The following is a 22,794-nucleotide window of genomic DNA, read 5'->3' as shown; positions in this document are numbered from 1 at the left end:
CCAGCTTAGACTTTTCTGAATCGAAATATCCAACTCCGGAACTGCTCACTCGAATATTGACACGTCCATTTTACTTGATGCGAACAGTTGTCACGAAGATATTCTGCCGCGCGCTAGGTTACTAGACCAGGGGAAGGTGGCGTGCGGGGCAGTCGTGAGCGGCGCGGCAGTTGCAGCAAGAACGCTCGTCGAATACTGTAAATATCTGAACAATAATAAAAAAATGGACATTTCTACATCCGAAGCATCCCAGTTTATCCTTTTGGGAATCTAAATTTTCCACTTACGAACTGCTCACTCGAATATTGGCACGTCCATCTTACTTGATGCGAACAGTTGTCACGAAGATATTCTGCCGCGCGCTAGGTTACTAGACCAGGGGAAGGTGGCGTGCGGGGCAGTCGTGAGCGGCGCGGCAGTTGCAGCAAGAACGCTCGTCGAGTAATCGGGTAGGTGAGTAATAATATATATTAAAATAATAATGGATTTTTTTATAATAATAATAATTTAATGATATGTACTTTATATACTACGTTTATATAAAAACGTAAGGATGAATAATTATAGGACATCAGGAAAAAAGTGATGGCGATGGGGCAATTGGTAAATAAAATGAACACAAATGATGAAAACGATTTCAATAAAAATTAAGTATATATTTAGAGTTACCCCCTACCCCCCCTCCTCTGCCTCCTCTGCCTCCTCTTCCTCCTCTTCCTTCTCTTCCTTCTCTTCCTCCTCTTCCTCCTCTTCCTCCTCTTCCTTCTCTTCCTCCTCTTCCTCCTCTTCCTCCTCTCCCTTTCCTTTTTTCCCCCCTCTTCTGGGGGCCATACATGGTCTTCTTCAGTAGCTTCTTCAGCTCTCTCTCTGAAACATATAAGCATGTATTATTATTATTATTAGATATTATACATATTACTATATTATATTATATATAAAAGTATTTTTCATTTACTTACATTCGCCGCTACAAGGTTTGCCAGGTTTGACCTGGCCACCTCTCTGGCCAGTTGGCCAAGTATGTTCCTCCATTGTGACTGTAACATAACAGTAGAATTATAAGTATATATATTATAAATATACATTCTATTTTGTACACATATTGCATATACTTACAGCCCTCCCTGACTCGTATGCGGCAGCGATTTCTCGCTGCCGCGTCAAAATAGAGTCGAGTGACTCCTCTGCATTGCCCGCTGCCGCGGTGGCTGTTGACGGCGCGGAGGATGTTTCCGCTGCTGCGGTCGCTGCTGTCGGCGCCGAGGAAATCTCCGCTGGCCAATTTAGCCAGAACTGTCTTCATACTTGCCTGTAACATAGACGTGGAATTAGAAGTACATACATTATGAATAAGCATTTCATCGTACATACATATTGCAAATACATACAGTTTTCCGGGCGTCGAATGCCAGAGCGTCTTCTCTCCCTCCGGTCAAATGGAAGATGGTTTCCGCCTACCGAGCCAATTTAGCCAGAACTGTCTTCATACTTGCCTGTAACATGGACGTGGAATTAGAAGTACATACATTATGAATAAGCATTTCATCGTACATACATATTGCAAATACATACAGTTTTCCGGGCGTCGAATGCCAGAGCGTCTTCTCTCCCTCCGGTCAAATGGAAGATGGTTTCCGCCTACCGAGCCAATTTAGCCAGAACTGTCTTCATACTTGCCTGTAACATGGACGTGGAATTAGAAGTACATACATTATGAATAAGCATTTCATCGTACATACATATTGCAAATACATACAGTTTTCCGGGCGTCGAATGCCAGAGCGTCTTCTCTCCGTCCGGTCAAATGGAAGATGGTTTCCGCCTACCGAGCCAATTTAGCCAGAACTGTCTTCATACTTGCCTGTAACATGGACGTGGAATTAGAAGTACATACATTATGAATAAGCATTTCATCGTACATACATATTGCAAATACATACAGTTTTCCGGGCGTCGAATGCCAGAGCGTCTTCTCTCCCTCCGGTCAAATGGAAGGTGGTTTCCGCCTACCGAGCCAATTTAGCCAGAACTGTCTTCATACTTGCCTGTAACATGGACGTGGAATTAGAAGTACATACATTATGAATAAGCATTTCATCGTACATACATATTGCAAATACATACAGTTTTCCGGGCGTCGAATGCCAGAGCGTCTTCTCTCCCTCCGGTCAAATGGAAGATGGTTTCCGCCTACCGAGCCAATTTAGCCAGAACTGTCTTCATACTTGCCTGTAACATGGACGTGGAATTAGAAGTACATACATTATGAATAAGCATTTCATCGTACATACATATTGCAAATACATACAGTTTTCCGGGCGTCGAATGCCAGAGCGTCTTCTCTCCCTCCGGTCAAATGGAAGATGGTTTCCGCCTACCGAGCCAATTTAGCCAGAACTGTCTTCATACTTGCCTGTAACATGGACGTGGAATTAGAAGTACATACATTATGAATAAGCATTTCATCGTACATACATATTGCAAATACATACAGTTTTCCGGGCGTCGTATGCCAGAGCGTCTTCTCTCCGTCCGGTCAAATGGAAGATGGTTTCCGCCTACCGAGCCAATTTAGCCAGAACTGTCTTCATACTTGCCTGTAACATGGACGTGGAATTAGAAGTACATACATTATGAATAAGCATTTCATCGTACATACATATTGCAAATACATACAGTTTTCCGGGCGTCGAATGCCAGAGAGTCTTCTCTCCCTCCGGTCAAATGGAAGGTGGTTTCCGCCTACCGAGCCAATTTAGCCAGAACTGTCTTCATACTTGCCTGTAACATGGACGTGGAATTAGAAGTACATACATTATGAATAAGCATTTCATCGTACATACATATTGCAAATACATACAGTTTTCCGGGCGTCGAATGCCAGAGCGTCTTCTTTCCTTCTGGCCAGAACATTGTCGGTCGTTCCCTCAACCGCAGTGGCGCTGTCAATGGTAGCATCGCAAGCACACCTCACTGCCGATCCGCGTGAACATCATCTGGAATATGCAAGGAAAAATTCGCACACTAAGTGTGCAACCCGACATTGCGTGGGTACGCTCGAGCGAATCTAATGACTCGCGAGGTCAGATCTGTTTTAAATTTCCTTCGCTGAAATAATCAGCGAAGGCGCACACTAAGTGTGCAACCCGACATTGCGTGGGTACGCTCGAGCGAATCTAATGACTCGCGAGGTCAGATCTGTTTTAAATTTCCTTCGCTGAAATAATCAGCGAAGGCGCACACTAAGTGTGCAACCCGACATTGCGTGGGTACGCTCGAGCGAATCTAATGACTCGCGAGGTCAGATCTGTTTTAAATTTCCTTCGCTGAAATAATCAGCGAAGGCGCACACTAAGTGTGCAACCCGACATTGTGTGGGTACGCTCGAGCGAATCTAATGACTCGCGAGGTCAGATCTGTTTTAAATTTCCTTCGCTGAAATAATCAGCGAAGGCGCACACTAAGTGTGCAACCCGACATTGCGTGGGTACGCTCGAGCGAATCTAATGACTCGCGAGCTCAGATCTGTTTTAAATTTCCTTCGCTGAAATAATCAGCGAAGGCGCACACTAAGTGTGCAACCCGACATTGCGTGGGTACGCTCGAGCGAATCTAATGACTCGCGAGCTCAGATCTGTTTTAAATTACCTTCGCTATAATTTTTCTGCCGTCTTCGGGCATTTAATTTCCACGATACCGTCGTCGTCAATTATGCCGTCCGGAGTTGCCCCCAAAAATGGTATCTCTGCATCAATGAAGAGACCGCATTTGCGGATTTCCACGTCTTCCTCCTTCGCAAGTTGTTCGCGGGCAATATTCTCACACTGCCGACCATATTCAATGGCAGACAGCTGCAATATGTTTGCATACAGCAGTGACTTTACCAAATTTCCACACTTGGTTGTTTTCCTTCGCCGACACACTTTGCCAAAGTTCGACGCTGTAAGTAATTTGGATCGGTATGTATGCCACTCGTGGCTTTTATTTTGTTCTACCGTATCCCTCTCTATTTTCTTTCGATTCGCTTGCCAGTCCTGCAGCATCTCCATGTGCCTTTCTTTTTCAAAGCTAAATAGATGTTGCTCCATATCCGGTTTCTCTGCGCTAACTCCATAATCCGGGTCCGTTGCTGAATAAAACGGGTTTCTCACCTTCTTCGGAGACTTTCTTTTCCTTTCGTTTCCTTTTTCATTAATGCCTTTCCTTCTTTCTTCTAATTGTTCTATCAATTTCGGCGGTTTCACACCCTTGCCCTCTATTACCTTTGATATTAGTTTTTGCGTGTTGTGCTGTACAACAGCAGCTGCACATCTCGCAGAATATGACCCTCTCTGGCCCCAATTTAACCTTTTCCCACCAGTATATTTTGCAATGATCGCATTGAGGTTCTCAACTGAATTGTTTGTAGTATTATGTAACAAACTTTCAGCATGAGCCATCAATGGACGGAAGATCTCATGCATCCGGTTATATGTGCCGATTTTCTTGAGATGCGGTACCAAGTTGTCTTCTCCCGTGTTTTCTGGGCGGTCGCAGAAATATCCTAGTCTTCGACACTCCTTGTGCTCTCCGAAAACGTGGCTAGGAATATTTAGTAGATCCGTTTGCAAATTTTTTATTTTTTGGTGGGTCGGAAGATTTTCCTTCGACCTGTAAACTGCAGCCCTCACAACATCCGTGCGCAGTCTACGAATGTTATTTTCCACGGCTTTTCGATAAATGCCAGGTGGAGTCTTCTTTACAACATCTTTCAGTTTGTTGCAAAAATTGCGCAATAAATGGTTCGTGCACTCAATCTTTTTAACACGAACCATCTCTGCCTTGTATGGATCACAATCCAAAATCCTTTTATATACGCTGCTGTCGCCATCGGCAATCAATATATTATATATCAGACCTCTTTTTTCTATGCTGGTCTGGAAACCCTCAGCAATTGCAGCACTCTCCATTCTCGTGGATGTCTCATTTCGCCCCCAGTTCTTGAAGCATCTATGTTCTCTGGGGCTTTCCTTCCTCTTCGAAGCGTTGTGGCAAATCAAACACACTTTATTCTTCACACCTGCAAATAACACTTTTTTTGTGTGGTATCCCGCTATTGCACCAATACCGGACAAGGAGTCATGCCTTCCACTATGGTACGATCTTTTCATCCAGCTGCCGTCAGCCACGACGGGGATGAAAGGAATACCGGAAACTGAAACGTCGCCTCTTCGGACGGCTAATTGTATCTCCTCTTCTGCCGCTGCTAGCATTTCTGCTTCAGCAAGACCCACCAAATCTTCAACAATGTCGTCATGACGTCTTCGATATTCCGTCCTTGACATGCATGGAATGTTCATTGTTGCAAACATTTCTTCCATCTTTGCGTAACCACCTCCAGAAGTGATTGCAGCGAGGGTCGTAGTATAATGCAAGTCCATTGTTTTGTTGTCTGCCGTTTGACTGTGCACTTCCGCTTCATATTGGCACATCTTGCACTTCAGAGTTATCGTTGCTAACAATCCCGAGCGCTTCATCCCGATCACTTGCAGATGTTGCGTGGTACATTCGAACGTTGCCGAGTGGTACCCTATCAGTAGTACCTGCTCCACCACGAACCGGAAGTCCGTTATGGTTAATCCTTCATCGATGATTGGCTGTGCACATGATTGCTCTTGCGTTCCTGGCTCGATGATGAAATGGGGCATTTCTTGACTTACCTCCGCTGCTTCGATCTTCTCGGTGCGCATCTTCCTTGCCGCTGCAGCTTGTTGAGTTCTATAAATGCAAAATATACAAACAAAAATAAAGGTTTTCAAATGAGTACTATACCGTTCGATCTAAACAGATTGATATTATTAATTAAATAATGTGAGCCAGTCACTGTGCCGTTGCAACCACTTCGAATCATAACCTGGAGTAAGCCGTTCAATCTTTCCATTTTAATTGAACACTTGCAAATGATAACGATGACAATACAAGTAGCAACGATTTGTTGCATAGCAATACGGCCCACCGGTCAACAAAAACCTAGCTGCGCAAAATTTCAACCCGGTTGCAAGCTGTGGTTATCTCTGACTATCACGAAGTCAAATAATAATAATGCGCCATTGGAGTTCAGTAATGATGTAGCACAAATCTAAGCTCAATCAAAATTTATTGTACGTATCTATTATTTAAAAAGTATAATATTATATATTAGAACTTAGACTTATATGTGGGATTAATTTATAATAGAGTTGAATATAATTTCTATTTTGATTTCTCGGTTCGAGAGATGTGACATCATCTAATTGAATAATTGAATTCGATTTCTAATATACAGTTACGGGGTAATTTTCTTAGAAATAAATAATTGGGTTATAGTTAATTAGTACTATGATTGTAATAATATAATTTATTTCATTTAGGTTTATTTGATTGAATCATATTGAACTGTTAATTATTTGAATTAATTCGCTTTGTTGGAGTGAGAACATATATATATTATTTTAATTGCGGCTAAAGCATTGGCTACAAAATATTTTTCATACATACAATTGATGAATTCAGCTGAAAATTTAGATAGTTTTCATACGAGTGACAAGTAGAGATTTATTGTTAATATTACATGAAAGTTTGAATAAGAAATGCAAATTAAATAATGGTAAAAATTCAGTGCGCCAGCACCAACGGTTGAACTGCTGTTGTTCGTTATTTTAAGAATTTTCAGGGGCTGCAGTTATCTCGATGGTAGATTTTAATAATTATCTAGGTTGAATAAATTTATGCGAACCGTACAAATTGCCCGTCGCTTTCATTACAAATGGAATAAGTCGTAACGTTGTAAAAGTATGGGACAATGTTTTCATTAAAATTCGATAATGTGGGATTAATTTATAATAGAGTTGAATATAATTTCTATTTTGATTTCTCGGTTCGAGAGATGTGACACCATCTAATTGAATAATTGAATTCGATTTCTAATATACAGTTACGGGGTAATTTTCTTAGAAATAAATAATTGGGTTATAGTTAATTAGTACTATGATTGTAATAATATAATTTATTTCATTTAGGTTTATTTGATTGAATCATATTGAACTGTTAATTATTTGAATTAATTCGCTTTGTTGGAGTGAGAACATATATATATATATTATTTTAATTGCGGCTAAAGCATTGGCTACAAAATATTTTTCATACATACAATTGATGAATTCAGCTGAAAATTTAGATAGTTTTCATACGAGTGACAAGTAGAGATTTATTGTTAATATTACATGAAAGTTTGAATAAGAAATGCAAATTAAATAATGGTAAAAATTCAGTGCGCCAGCACCAACGGTTGAACTGCTGTTGTTCGTTATTTTAAGAATTTTCAGGGGCTGCAGTTATCTCGATGGTAGATTTTAATAATTATCTAGGTTGAATAAATTTATGCGAACCGTACAAATTGCCCGTCGCTTTCATTACAAATGGAATAAGTCGTAACGTTGTAAAAGTATGGGACAATGTTTTCATTAAAATTTTAGTTTAACAATAAGTGTTTCATTTACATTGAAAGGATTCTGAATGAGGAAAATTTTATTATTTGCACAAATTATAAATATTATTGATTTCTTAATTTAATATATTTGAAAAATGGAATTACATGATTATAAGTTATAGTATTTATTTACGAATAAATTTAATGGTTGTAAAATGTGTGTGCATGTGTTGTAGAAGAAGAAAGTAATATTAGTATAAGTAAAAGTGATTTTTTCGTACTTTTTTGTATCAGGGTTAATTAAAATAAAGTTAGTGTTTTTAATTATCTCGAAAGTAAAAGAGTTAATTTAATATTTCTGTTATGTATCATAATAGTTCTTAATAATGAATTGATGAGTGAGTATGTTGGAAGAAAATCCTAACTTTGGCATTGTTTGTTGTTACATTTTGTATTGGAAGGAATCTTTTTTTTTTCTTTTCTTTTTTACGGACATTATTATTTCATACTTTTAAATATATTTATTCATTTATCCTACATCAAATTGAATTCGTTAGTGTTGAAATTTTAGCCTCGGACAAAAATTCATCTATAGTTTATTTAGTACTAAGATACTACGATATCGGTTTACATTTTCGCCGGTTCCGTCAGCGGGCAACGACGGTGATGTAAACTGTATATAGTAGATACCGCGATACATCATCATCGGTACCATTAGATATACATCGTGCCCTGACTGTTTGGGGGTCCCAGCGTCACGTATACAATGTGAAACGCGAAGATTTAAATTTTTATTACTCAGTAAAATTAAATTATTTGTGTTTCATAACAATTTTATTACTTTGTTGTAATATAATTTAACTTGACTGGATAAATTTAATGTAATACTAATTTAAAATTGGACTTTTAAAATTAGAATATTTAAATTTTCAGTAGTTTTAATCAATAAAATTAAATATTTTGTATTATGATAATTAGACCGCATTTCCAAGATTTTCACGTGGCCCGCGGGTGGTCTGGTCTGCCGATAGGACCCACGATGGACAGTCGCATGAATTGGGGAAAACCGTAATTCGTTTTCTATGGCCATAAATCCGGTCGACGGGCTAACGATGCATACTGTCAATGTCGTACTAAGAGAAAGAAACAGTTGTGCGTTTGTCGTAAATTATGTTGAGTGCGAGCGGCGATTGTGTCGCGCCTTCGACTGACGATATACACACGACCAGGCACTCGACGCCCCAATAGCGTTTGGTTTCCTGGGTCGCAGACAAAATATATATATATATATATATATATATTGCCGGGTAAGTGGCCGAGGACTGTCGCGTGGTTTTCCACAGATCAGTTTGTTTTTCCTTTAGAGAATCGCGGGCCTCGGGGCATTCGTTGAATTATTAGGGGCTGCAGTAATCTGGTATTGTCATCGTTATCATTTGCAAGTGTTCAATTAAAATGGAAAGATTGAACGGCTCACTCCAGGTTATGATTCGAAATGGTTGCAACGGCACAGTGACTGGCTCACATTATTTAATTAATAATATCAATCTATTTAGATCGAACGGTATAGTACTCATTTGAAAAACCTGTAAGAACAATTTTGACCATCTTGAATCGGCTACGCTCTTTGCAGAAGATTGAAGAGACAATGTTTGTTGCGAACAAATGCAGAATACGTATTGAAATAATATCTGCAGTGGGCCCTCACCGTGGGAGGGAATGAATTGTAGGACGCGGAAATTGGAACCTTCCCATCTGCGTGCCGTACGCGGCCGGGTCTCAAGGACCGCTCGTAAAAGCAACGAGTTCCAGATCCTCGGCCTTCTAATTTCTTTCTTTAGGGACACACGAAGGCAATCAGCTTTCTTTACGACAATAATCATACAATTTTCTTTCGACCCCATCTGTTCGTCAAACAATACGAACATCCGTCCATACAACCGGGAAAGCATTTGTACGTGACGAAGATCCCAAAAAACGGAAGGGATATCTCGATGTCAGTGTTTACGATGATACAGAAATTTACGTGAAATATAAATGACGTATAAATGACACTAATCAGCTACTTCGACCCGTTGATTTTGTTTTGCAACTTCATTCTAATGATTGAGTATGGACTACAGCATATGTCAATATCATAAAAATCCGAGCAATGGAAGTACAAAAGCAAAAAAGCGAAAAAATGTATTTCCAGCAGTAACGAGAACTTTTGCTCTTACCATATCGAAACATATTACCGAAATCATAGTAACGAAACAAAATGCTCACTTACCTCTCCTTCATAATTTTTCTTTTGCTGTATCTTGGTGTGGTCAGGGTCAGTTTTTTCGATGCACCCCCCTTCATACGTCTAAGCAATTGGGAAGAAACCACATCCTCCCAATTCATTGAATTCACAACCTTTGGCATCGTTTCGCTACACTTTTGAAATTGTTAAATTTATCTGTTTCTATTGTTTACAATGAAATGCAGTAGAATAATGCCGAATAGAGTAGAATATAAAAGTAGAATCAAAAAGAATAGAATTGAATAAAATAAAATAGAATGAAGTAGAATGAAATAGAATGAAATAGAAAAAATCTAAAACTATAAGAAATAATAATCGCGCGCTTTGCACTCCTAGACCGTATCACTTGGAGAACAAATCACGACTGAACGCGACGTAAAAACGCAGATAACAGCTGAATGCGAGTCACGTTACGATAGTACTAATACATGTAGCATCATCGTCTACGAAAGTGTAAAACAATCATTTTCGAACTGCAAACAGCGGTAGCGGGAAATTCGAAATAGGGAAAGGAACCGTTGTGTGGGATCATGATTTGGACCAGGGTATGCTTGCGATGCTACCATTGGACATTGCCATTGGCAGACAACCAATGATAATATTTGAACCATTGGCAGACAACCAATGACATTATTTGAACCACTGGCCTATCATGTAGTCCCATTTAGTAAATCCCCCCACCACAAACACGGCTCCGAGACCGACACTGGGCCTAACTTCGAGCTGCGAAGGGTCGCAGTTTCATTCAACGTTCAAGTCTTGAAGTGATAGCACTAGGACGTGACGAACACATTGCATGTAAGTACATACAATTTCTGTTACACAACCATGGTAACGAAGCCTCTCGCATTCGTAAGTAATTGTAGCGAAACAAATGAATCATTCCAAGAATGTAAAAAATCTTATATAATAAACAGATATATAAACTATGTATATATGGTATTATTTAAGAATACTAAATGCAAATTAGAAATGTGCGTATCCGCTTCCTGTTACTTGCCAAGCATGTTTTTGGACCGTTCGAAAATGTGCGGTCTTTGAGGGCGTGTCGAACGCGCAGAGCCCCATCCGCAATGTGTTAAAATCACTAGAACAAATTTCTACAAACGTTTACGCACATTTCTAACTTGCATTTAGTATTCTTAAATAATACCATATATACATAGTTTACATATCTGTTTATTATATAAGATTTTTTACATTCTTGGAATGATTCATTTGTTTCGCTACAATTACGAATGCGAGAGGCTTCGTTACCATGGTTGTGTAACAGAAATATTTGCGGCTGGTTGCTTGTTGCTGATTAAATAATATTATTTTTTTTTTAGAACTATGGAAGTTACAAGTGAGATGGATAAAGTTACGGACACAGCAACGGAGGAAACCTCCGCCACGGGGAGGGCGACCGCGGCAGCGGAGGAAAGCTCCGCCACGGAGACAGCGACCGCGGCAGCGGAAACATCCTCCGCGCCGCCAACAGCCACCGCGGTCGCAGGGAATTCGGAGGAGTCACTCGACTCGATTTTGACGCGGCAGCGGGAAATCGCTGCCGCATACGAGTCAGGGAGGGCTGTAAGTATATGCAATATGTGTACAAAATAGAATGTATATTTATAATATATATACTTATAATTCTGCTGTTATGTTACAGTCACAATGGAGGAACATATTGGGCCAACTGGCCAGAGGGGTGGTCAGGCCAAACCTGGCAAACCTTGTAGCGGCGAATGTAAGTAAATGAAAAATACTTTTATATATAATATAATATAGTTATATGTATAATATCTAATAATAATAATAATACATGCTTATATGTTTCAGAGAGAGCTGAAGAAGCTGCTGAGGACAACGATGTATGGCCCCCTGAAGAGGGGGGAAAAAAGGAAAGGGAGAGGAGGAAGAGGAGGAAGAGGAGGAAGAGGAGGAAGAGGAGGAAGAGGAGGAAGAGGAGGCAGAGGAGGCAGAGGAGGGGGGGTAGGGGGTAACGCTAAATATATACTTAAATTATATTAAAATCGTTTTCATCATTTGTGTTCATTTTATTTACCAATTGCCCCATCGCCATCACTTTTTTCCTGATGTCCTATAATTATTCATCCTTACGTTTTTATATAAACGTAGTATATAAAGTACATGTCATTAAATTATTATTATTATAAAAAAATCCATTATTATTTTAATATATATTATTACTCACCTACCCGATTACTCGACGAGCGTTCTTGCTGCAACTGCCGCGCCGCTCACGACTGCCCCGCACGCCACCTTCCCCTGGTCTAGTAACCTAGCGCGCGGCAGAATATCTTCGTGACAACTGTTCGCATCAAGTAAAATGGACGTGTCAATATTCGAGTGAGCAGTTCCGGAGTTGGATATTTCGATTCAGAAAAGTCTAAGCTGGGGGGCTTCGGTTGTAGAAATGACCATTTCTTTATTATAGTTCAGATATTTACAGTATTCGACGAGCGTTCTTGCTGCAACTGCCGCGCCGCTCACGACTGCCCCGCACGCCACATTCCCCTGGTCTAGTAACCTAGCGCGCGGCAGAATATCTTCGTGACAACTGTTCGCATCAAGTAAAATGGACGTGTCAATATTCGAGTGAGCAGTTCCGGAGTTGGATATTTCGATTCAGAAAAGTCTAAGCTGGGGGGCTTCGGTTGTAGAAATGTCCATTTCTTTATTAGAGTTCAGATATTTACAGTATTCGACGAGCGTTCTTGCTGCAACTGCCGCGCCGCTCACGACTGCCCCGCACGCCACATTCCCCTGGTCTAGTAACCTAGCGCGCGGCAGAATATCTTCGTGACAACTGCTCGCATCAAGTAAAATGGACGTGTCAATATTCGAGTGAGCAGTTCCGGAGTTGGATATTTCGATTCAGAAAAGTCTAAGCTGGGGGGCTTCGGTTGTAGAAATGTCCATTTCTTTATTATAGTTCAGATATTTACAGTATTCGACGAGCGTTCTTGCTGCAACTGCCGCGCCGCTCACGACTGCCCCGCACGCCACATTCCCCTGGTCTAGTAACCTAGCGCGCGGCAGAATATCTTCGTGACAACTGTTCGCATCAAGTAAAATGGATGTGTCAATATTCGAGTGAGCAGTTCCGGAGTTGGATATTTCGATTCAGAAAAGTCTAAGCTGGGGGGCTTCGGTTGTAGAAATGTCCATTTCTTTATTATAGTTCAGATATTTACAGTATTCGACGAGCGTTCTTGCTGCAACTGCCGCGCCGCTCACGACTGCCCCGCACGCCACCTTCCCCTGGTCTAGTAACCTAGCGCGCGGCAGAATATCTTCGTGACAACTGTTCGCATCAAGTAAAATGGACGTGTCAATATTCGAGTGAGCAGTTCCGGAGTTGGATATTTCGATTCAGAAAAGTCTAAGCTGGGGGGCTTCGGTTGTAGAAATGACCATTTCTTTATTATAGTTCAGATATTTACAGTATTCGACGAGCGTTCTTGCTGCAACTGCCGCGCCGCTCACGACTGCCCCGCACGCCACATTCCCCTGGTCTAGTAACCTAGCGCGCGGCAGAATATCTTCGTGACAACTGTTCGCATCAAGTAAAATGGACGTGTCAATATTCGAGTGAGCAGTTCCGGAGTTGGATATTTCGATTCAGAAAAGTCTAAGCTGGGGGGCTTCGGTTGTAGAAATGTCCATTTCTTTATTAGAGTTCAGATATTTACAGTATTCGACGAGCGTTCTTGCTGCAACTGCCGCGCCGCTCACGACTGCCCCGCACGCCACATTCCCCTGGTCTAGTAACCTAGCGCGCGGCAGAATATCTTCGTGACAACTGCTCGCATCAAGTAAAATGGACGTGTCAATATTCGAGTGAGCAGTTCCGGAGTTGGATATTTCGATTCAGAAAAGTCTAAGCTGGGGGGCTTCGGTTGTAGAAATGTCCATTTCTTTATTATAGTTCAGATATTTACAGTATTCGACGAGCGTTCTTGCTGCAACTGCCGCGCCGCTCACGACTGCCCCGCACGCCACATTCCCCTGGTCTAGTAACCTAGCGCGCGGCAGAATATCTTCGTGACAACTGTTCGCATCAAGTAAAATGGACGTGTCAATATTCGAGTGAGCAGTTCCGGAGTTGGATATTTCGATTCAGAAAAGTCTAAGCTGGGGGGCTTCGGTTGTAGAAATGTCCATTTCTTTATTATAGTTCAGATATTTACAGTATTCGACGAGCGTTCTTGCTGCAACTGCCGCGCCGCTCACGACTGCCCCGCACGCCACATTCCCCTGGTCTAGTAACCTAGCGCGCGGCAGAATATCTTCGTGACAACTGTTCGCATCAAGTAAAATGGACGTGTCAATATTCGAGTGAGCAGTTCCGGAGTTGGATATTTCGATTCAGAAAAGTCTAAGCTGGGGGGCTTCGGTTGTAGAAATGTCCATTTCTTTATTATAGTTCAGATATTTACAGTATTCGACGAGCGTTCTTGCTGCAACTGCCGCGCCGCTCACGACTGCCCCGCACGCCACATTCCCCTGGTCTAGTAACCTAGCGCGCGGCAGAATATCTTCGTGACAACTGTTCGCATCAAGTAAAATGGACGTGTCAATATTCGAGTGAGCAGTTCCGGAGTTAGATATTTCGATTCAGAAAAGTCTAAGCTGGGGGGCTTCGGTTGTAGAAATGTCCATTTCTTTATTATAGTTCAGATATTTACAGTATTCGACGAGCGTTCTTGCTGCAACTGCCGCGCCGCTCACGACTGCCCCGCACGCCACCTTCCCCTGGTCTAGTAACCTAGCGCGCGGCAGAATATCTTCGTGACAACTGTTCGCATCAAGTAAAATGGACGTGTCAATATTCGAGTGAGCAGTTCCGGAGTTGGATATTTCGATTCAGAAAAGTCTAAGCTGGGGGGCTTCGGTTGTAGAAATGTCCATTTCTTTATTATAGTTCAGATATTTACAGTATTCGACGAGCGTTCTTGCTGCAACTGCCGCGCCGCTCACGACTGCCCCGCACGCCACATTCCCCTGGTCTAGTAACCTAGCGCGCGGCAGAATATCTTCGTGACAACTGTTCGCATCAAGTAAAATGGACGTGTCAATATTCGAGTGAGCAGTTCCGGAGTTGGATATTTCGATTCAGAAAAGTCTAAGCTGGGGGGCTTCGGTTGTAGAAATGTCCATTTCTTTATTATAGTTCAGATATTTACAGTATTCGACGAGCGTTCTTGCTGCAACTGCCGCGCCGCTCACGACTGCCCCGCACGCCACATTCCCCTGGTCTAGTAACCTAGCGCGCGGCAGAATATCTTTGTGACAACTGTTCGCATCAAGTAAAATGGACGTGTCAATATTCGAGTGAGCAGTTCCGGAGTTGGATATTTCGATTCAGAAAAGTCTAAGCTGGGGGGCTTCGGTTGTAGAAATGTCCATTTCTTTATTATAGTTCAGATATTTACAGTATTCGACGAGCGTTCTTGCTGCAACTGCCGCGCCGCTCACGACTGCCCCGCACGCCACCTTCCCCTGGTCTAGTAACCTAGCGCGCGGCAGAATATCTTCGTGACAACTGTTCGCATCAAGTAAAATGGACGTGTCAATATTCGAGTGAGCAGTTCCGGAGTTGGATATTTCGATTCAGAAAAGTCTAAGCTGGGGGGCTTCGGTTGTAGAAATGTCCATTTCTTTATTATAGTTCAGATATTTACAGTATTCGACGAGCGTTCTTGCTGCAACTGCCGCGCCGCTCACGACTGCCCCGCACGCCACCTTCCCCTGGTCTAGTAACCTAGCGCGCGGCAGAATATCTTCGTGACAACTGTTCGCATCAAGTAAAATGGACGTGTCAATATTCGAGTGAGCAGTTCCGGAGTTGGATATTTCGATTCAGAAAAGTCTAAGCTGGGGGGCTTCGGTTGTAGAAATGTCCATTTCTTTATTAGAGTTCAGATATTTACAGTATTCGACGAGCGTTCTTGCTGCAACTGCCGCGCCGCTCACGACTGCCCCGCACGCCACATTCCCCTGGTCTAGTAACCTAGCGCGCGGCAGAATATCTTCGTGACAACTGTTCGCATCAAGTAAAATGGACGTGTCAATATTCGAGTGAGCAGTTCCGGAGTTGGATATTTCGATTCAGAAAAGTCTAAGCTGGGGGGCTTCGGTTGTAGAAATGTCCATTTCTTTATTATAGTTCAGATATTTACAGTATTCGACGAGCGTTCTTGCTGCAACTGCCGCGCCGCTCACGACTGCCCCGCACGCCACCTTCCCCTGGTCTAGTAACCTAGCGCGCGGCAGAATATCTTCGTGACAACTGTTCGCATCAAGTATAATGGACGTGTCAATATTCGAGTGAGCAGTTCCGGAGTTGGATATTTCGATTCAGAAAAGTCTAAGCTGGGGGGCTTCGGTTGTAGAAATGTCCATTTCTTTATTATAGTTCAGATATTTACAGTATTCGACGAGCGTTCTTGCTGCAACTGCCGCGCCGCTCACGACTGCCCCGCACGCCACCTTCCCCTGGTCTAGTAACCTAGCGCGCGGCAGAATATCTTCGTGACAACTGTTCGCATCAAGTAAAATGGACGTGTCAATATTCGAGTGAGCAGTTCCGGAGTTGGATATTTCGATTCAGAAAAGTCTAAGCTGGGGGGCTTCGGTTGTAGAAATGTCCATTTCTTTATTATTGTTGAGATATTAACAATATTCGACGAGCGTTCTTGCTGCAACTGCCGCGCCGCTCACGACTGCCCCGCACGCCACCTTCCCCTGGTCTAGTAACCTAGCGCGCGGCAGAACGGGCTCATGAAGCAGGAATCAGTTTCATGAAACTCAGTTTGTGAAACAGTTTTGACGACATGGCAACATTGCGGCGAGGAATGAAATGTGGCAACCATGTTTAGTCGTCTTTTGATTCAAAATATTTTGGATGGAAGTGTAAAGCTATGTAATTTGTCGATCTGTTTTATCGACTGTAAGTAACTATAGTTACCGGCAAGCTCGCTGTGGTGCATCTTTTGCTTGGAAGAGAACTGTGACGCTAGTAGTGAAGAATGTCGGAAGCTCGAGATGGTGTTTCCGATACACTATTCACATCAAGTAACCGTGTGTCTTAATTAACTAAGTAATCTACTGAAAATACACTCCACTGCCTTTGTACATGCCTTATCTCGGGGTCTTCGGATGCGAATTTTCGATTCGAGCTCTATATCTCTCGATATTTACGAAAAACTGTTAGCGGCGGCCATCTTGTGTCGTCTTTTTCGTGAATTGTCACCACTCTGGCCGAATATTGCAAATATCTCCGCAATAACTGCAAAACGGACATTTCTACATCCGAAGAACCCCAGTTTAGTCTTTTGGGAATCTAAATGTTCCACTTACGAACTGCACATTTCGATATTAAAGCGTCAGTTTTACTTGATAGAAACCTCTAAAACTAATATACGTATATGGATTTTCTTCTATGTGTGGGTCGTCATAGTGTGCAGTCTCCCGCCACCTTAAGTGGACGCGAGGCGACGCGTCACGAGTTCGCCTCCCCGTGGTTTCCCGTGGGCGCGAGCGAATGGAAGGAAACCGAAATTCGCTGGCGGCTAAAGAACTCGCCCATTGCAAACGACCCAATGGCACATGCGGGTTTTTCCTCGGCCCTTTCCCTTGAACGTGGGGCCGCCGGGAGTAGATGGAAACTTAGTTGTGTATGCCCGAAAGGGCGAGGAAACATATCCGCGTCACCTTCGTGGTGACCGGATTCACACTAAATGTCCCTATGTAGAAGTCTCCAAAGACCAACCCCGCCTCCTCACGGCGGAGACTGTTCAACGCACATCTGTATGGGCGGCTAAAAAGGGCGATGGCAAACCACTGCGTTAGCGGTGAGCGTTTGCAATGATCTGCGCGTAGTGGCGTTTATGTTAGAACGGATATGGATCTCGTTATGTTCATGTGCGCGCTAACGATAACAAGAGAGGCAAGAGAGTAGGAGCCAATCATGGTTCCATCACGGTGGTGCATGGCGTGTATGCAATTGACTTCCCTACTACAGGTCTGTGACGCTGAGTCGACTGCGGTGCTTGCGTGAGTTGCTGGCGCCCGCCGTCGTGGTCGACACTATTTTTGCTACTATCACCCGCGGCCCTCGGGCTTGTCGGAGGTGTGTTGCCACCCGCGGCCTTCGTGCTCGTCGGAGGTGGTGCGAGCGGTGCCGAAAATTACTTCTTTGACACGGTCTGGCTGTCTAGATTTCGGCAGTCAGCTCTATATACATAACAGGAGCAAATACGTAGATTAGTCACCCGCCAGCTTAGCATGCTGCACAAGTGCTGTCGTGTGGCACATTGGGGGTGACTACATACGGCAGAAAGCCGTCGTAACGGTGGTGTGCGGTGCCGAGCACCCGCCACCGCGGTCACGCAGCAGAACGACCATTTCACATTTCATATAGTTGGGTAAGGACACGGCCTACTCAACTCTTAAAGCAAACAAACAACTCCTTGCACAGACGCGGAGTTAAGACTGGGTCTTCCGTACCCGGCCTAATAACCGATATGAGAATGCGTCGGTTTATCCACGTTCGGACCCCTCGTGAGTGTTCCGTTGGAACGTGGATATTAAATTTTTGTGTATGCCAGACCTGGCGAGGAAACATATCCGCGTCACCTTCGTGGTGGCCGGATTCACACTAAATGTCCCTATCTACTGACTTCGCCGCTAGGTGTCGCATGATAGAGACGCGCTGTCACGACGCTACGCCGTCAAAGTTCTGCAAAAGTGGTTTTTTTCTGAAGTGAGAATTATCTCAGTGCCAGGAAAGTGTAGAGGACGATCAGCCGATCACGCCGGTGTATAAATCGTGTGCATTGAACGAGAACTGTGGAAATAACTGCCAGTGCTAATCTACGCCACGTGCACCGGCACGCCGAACTTTGGGACCGGATGCCTCCGGGAATATCGATCCCAGACACAAACTGTTAACGTGAAAACTAATTGCTCGTGAAGACGTTTAATTTGACGTATCGTTTGTGACAATAGTGCAAAAACTGTGAAATTTCAAGAATCCTTCAATAGATCGAAGACCACGTTTCCCTCCACCTCGAGCTTCGGGACGCCACCGTCAGCGTGGGGTGGCACTGCTGTCGGGAAACTTGTCCAGCTCCACCAATCAGAGCCTCCCGTCTACGTGCAGGGATTCAGTGCTGCCAACCCTTAAAATTTTGGCAAGGTTGGCAGCGGAAGTTCCCTCCGTCGGAAAACAACATTCGAGCCTCCGCTCGGAAAACCACGGAACAGCAGACTCCTCCAGGCGCCAAATTCAAACCTTTCTGAAATTTAAGTCTGTTTTTTCTTCTGTTTCAGCAATACCAGTCCAGCCGAAACCAGCCGTTGACAACACCGGGTAGCCAATTGTTTAAACAATTTTTTTTAAACAAATTCAGGAATTTTTTGATAAACAATTTTCCGATTTTTTTTTCTCATTATTTTCACTTTTCAGGTAAACAACACTGTCACTGGAACTAACCTCGTCGCCGGTCCCAGAGCCGAGTATGAGCCTCCCCAGACCGGAAGCCAGCCCAGGAGCCGCCCCCCCTCCCCGCCAGCCATCGTCCATCAGCATGATGGACACCGAGGGATACCGGAAGGTGATCGGCCGGAACCGTAAGAGTAAGCGCCGCATACAGTCCGACAACGACTCGGATACCCCCCTCGCGGCAGTACCCCCCGTAAACCCAATAAAGCCATGAAAAGGTCTGTAGCTCCCTCCCCACCCCCGGTCTCCCTCGCCCCAAGCCCTGCTCCGTGCGGCGAGAATCCGGCCTCAGCCGTCCCCGTACCCGACCCCACCGCCAACGACCTTCGGCTTAAGTCCGAAAAGGTGACTATGGCCCTTATGCGGTTCCTTATGGACCAGGATAACGGCTTATACCCAGACGCGTCCCAGTTCATAGCCTCCAAGGTCGCTAAGCTCCAGAGCATACTCGGCGAGTCCCTGCTCCGCTGCAGCAATCTGGAAGGCCAGATCAAAGCCATCACGTCCGAGAACACCAGACCCCGAAAGAACCCTCTCGGCCCACTACCTACGCCGAGAGAGTCGGGGTCCGATCCAAGACGACCGCTCTCTCGAACCTGAGGCAGACCCCCCCCCCCCCGCCATCACTATCCTCCCGTAGGACCCTAAGTCCTTTGAGTCTAGCGATAAGACTAAAGAAACGGTCTTCAAGCTGGTCTCCCCCGCGGATTGTAAGCTCCAGATTAAGAGCATTAGAAAGGACCAGGGGAACGGCACCCTCCGAAACAACGCCCAGCTCAAAGCTGCAGGCCTTATAGTCGGCGCCCCCCTCAAACGAAACCCCAGGATCATCCTCTATGACGTCCCCAAGCTGGAAAGTGACGAGGCCACCCTTCGCGCCATCGTCAGCCAGAATTTAGACGCCCCCGAAAAAACTCTCTCAGCAAATTAAGCTTGCTTTCAAGTCCGGAGACAGGAATAAAGAAAAGAGCAACTGGGTACTCGAAGTATCCAAGCAGGCCCGCGACGTCCTAATCAAAAAGGAACGCGTATATGTCGGATGGAGTTGTTGCCGAGTCAACGACTACATCGCGGCCACCCGGTATTACAAGAGCCATAGTTTCGGCCACACCACTAAGTTTTGCCGCGCCGAGAAAGACATCTGTGGTCACTGCGCCGAGCAGGGCCACTCATTTAAGACCTGCCTCAACAAGGCCAAACCAGCTCGCTGTCACAATTGCCACAAAACCGGCAAACCCTCCACCCACTCGGTCACCGACAGGCAATGCCCAGCCTACGTTGCAGCCATAAACCAGGTACTTTCACGTACGGATTATGGTTTGTAAACCTCACCCCTCCCAATCTAAGCCCTTAATTAGGATAGGTCAGGTCAACGCCCAGAACTCCAGATCGGCTCTCGAGGAGTTAACCCTTTGCACTCGAGCGGCGCCGATTCGGCGCCCGGCCGATTTGAAGTGTCACCTCGGGCAGCGCTGCTGCGGCACCCGGCTGATTTGAAGTCTCAAATTGCGGGACGCTATTGCGGCACCCCTCTGATTTGAAGTGTCAACTCGAGCGATGCTGCTACGCCGCTATGGTCGTTTGTAACTCGATCTGCTTATTTACGATGAGCGATAAGATATTTTTCTTGGAAATACTTTCGTGGACTAGGCATGGCTGGCATTGTAGCCAAATCTTAACTTAGTTTAGTTAGTCTCAGCGTTGCATTCGCTTGAAACAGTCTTGCCAGTAAAAATAGTAGCTAAAATGTGTTCGAGCCCTAAAAATATGGAGGAAGATCAAATCAGCTCAAGTTCGGACGAATTCGATTTTGCCGCTTTGGATGAAGAAATTACGCTGATTTCCGACGGATTACGCCGTGAAACGAACGAATCCAGTGAAGATAGTGATACCGTTAGAGGTGTGAGAGGGCGAAAAATTAGAATTATAGAGAGCGACAGTGAAGTTGAAAGTGATGCTGAAAGAGAAATTGAAAATGAAGCTGCGGAAGGTGCAAGCAGTTCAGCATGGGTACTTTGCGAAGACTACGACGAAGTGTCGTCAAACATACAATTTATACCTGGCGAAAATCCCACAGCATCACGAATACTTTCGAAAATAAAAGAACCACAGGATTTTTTAAACTGTTTTTCACACATGATCTCGTGAAAAAAATTATTTCTGAAACAAATGTCTACGCAAAAACAAAATTGGAAGGGAAGACACTGTCTGCGAATTCCGTATGGCGAAGCTGGCGTTATGTCACCAACGAGGTGATACGTTAGCCAATTTACAGGAATATTGGTCGCGGAATAACGTCAGCTATATTCCGTTCTATTCGGAGACATTTACAAGGGACCGATTCAGTCAAATATTCTGGATGCTCCATCTTCTAACTATTGCAACGCGCAACACCAATCCGCGAACGCGCCTACAACGCGTAAGTTGCTTCTTGGATTATATCAACGGGAAGTATTTGGATTATTTTACACCGGGCGAACAAATATGTGTGGACGAGTCAACTATAAAATTCAAGGGTCGAATTTCGTTCATCACGTACAATCCGAAGAAACCGACAAAATGGGGTATCAGAGTTTATACTCTAGCTGACTCAAAGACTGGCTACATTTGCTGTATTTTGCCATATTATGGATCGCTAACAACAGAGCTCTTGGTCAGACCCGATTTACCAGTGTCAACAAGAATTCCGTTACATTTGTATCAAATGTTGTTGGATGAAATTCCAGGTGCTCAGGGGCACCATATGTTCACGGACCGCTATTACACCAGTTATTTCTTAGCTCAAGAACTAGCCAAACTGAAGTGTAACATTACTGGAACAATCTTAGCAAACAGAAAAGAATTGCCCAAAGAAATAAAAAAGCCGAAGTTTTTGACAAAATCCACGGTCGCGTATCGACGGGGCAACACCTTAGTTTTAGGGTGGAAAGATAAGAGGGTTGTCACTTGTTTGACTACGAGGGGTGACACTGGAATGACGACGGTCAAAAGAATTACACGAGGTGGTGTGTTGATCGGGCGGACCAATATGCATCAACCTATTGTTTCCTGCGAAAATCGCTTAAATGGTGGCGTAAACTATTTTTTGGGGGCATGGAAATTTGCCTGATCAATTCATACATTTTATATAAACTAGAGACGACAAAAAAGGGGGAAAAGCCACTGAGCCATTTGCGATTTCTGAAAACGATTGTCGACCAATTGAGAGGATCATATCGCCAGCAACGAGAGCAAGCGTCTACGTCGCATTCCGATGAAATCCGACTAAACGGGAAGCTTCACGTAATGCTAAAAGGGCCTAAAAGGGACTGCAAGGTTTGTTCTGACCGTAACACGCCTGGAGGTAGGCGGGAAATGTCATATTACTGTGATACGTGTCCTGATAAACCTAGGATGCATCTTGGATATTGATTTACAAGATATCACACCAAAACTAATTACAGAGTGTAATATTTATCAAAGTTTGTTGTTTTCAACATATAAATAAGTAAACTAGTGAAATATTATTATTTTTATACATTTATTTGTTAATAAATATTTTTAAAC

General features: G+C 43.8%; 2 protein-coding genes and 1 long non-coding RNA gene across 3 annotated transcripts; 1 reads left to right on the top strand and 2 right to left on the bottom strand.

The window, feature by feature from the left end:
• Positions 1–518: 518 nt before the first annotated feature.
• LOC143261657 (uncharacterized) lies at positions 519–12,066 on the bottom strand. The gene is made up of 13 exons (XR_013035745.1): positions 11,932–12,066; positions 2,861–2,996; positions 2,677–2,781; positions 2,493–2,597; positions 2,309–2,413; positions 2,125–2,229; positions 1,941–2,045; positions 1,757–1,861; positions 1,573–1,677; positions 1,389–1,493; positions 1,117–1,309; positions 960–1,037; positions 519–867 (listed from the first exon to the last, which is right to left on the bottom strand). It is a non-coding gene; the product is annotated as an uncharacterized LOC143261657 (long non-coding RNA).
• On the bottom strand, positions 5,047–10,930 carry LOC143261651 (uncharacterized). The gene is made up of 3 exons (XM_076527942.1): positions 9,720–10,930; positions 5,125–5,757; positions 5,047–5,059 (listed from the first exon to the last, which is right to left on the bottom strand). The coding sequence occupies exons 1-3, from the start codon at positions 9,854–9,856 to the stop codon at positions 5,047–5,049; spliced, it is 783 nt and encodes a 260-aa protein (XP_076384057.1). The 5' UTR covers positions 9,857–10,930.
• On the top strand, positions 10,965–19,120 carry LOC143261650 (uncharacterized). Its single transcript, XM_076527941.1, has 4 exons — positions 10,965–11,306; positions 11,386–11,463; positions 11,556–11,715; positions 19,077–19,120. The coding sequence occupies exons 1-4, from the start codon at positions 11,067–11,069 to the stop codon at positions 19,118–19,120; spliced, it is 522 nt and encodes a 173-aa protein (XP_076384056.1). The 5' UTR covers positions 10,965–11,066.
• Positions 19,121–22,794: the final 3,674 nt, after the last annotated feature.

Source organism: Megalopta genalis, unplaced genomic scaffold, assembly GCF_051020955.1.
Source record: "Megalopta genalis isolate 19385.01 unplaced genomic scaffold, iyMegGena1_principal scaffold0060, whole genome shotgun sequence".
Lineage (NCBI taxonomy): Eukaryota > Metazoa > Arthropoda > Insecta > Hymenoptera > Halictidae > Megalopta > Megalopta genalis.
Note: the sequence above shows the minus strand (reverse complement) of the source record. Positions and strands in the feature narration are given on the sequence as shown.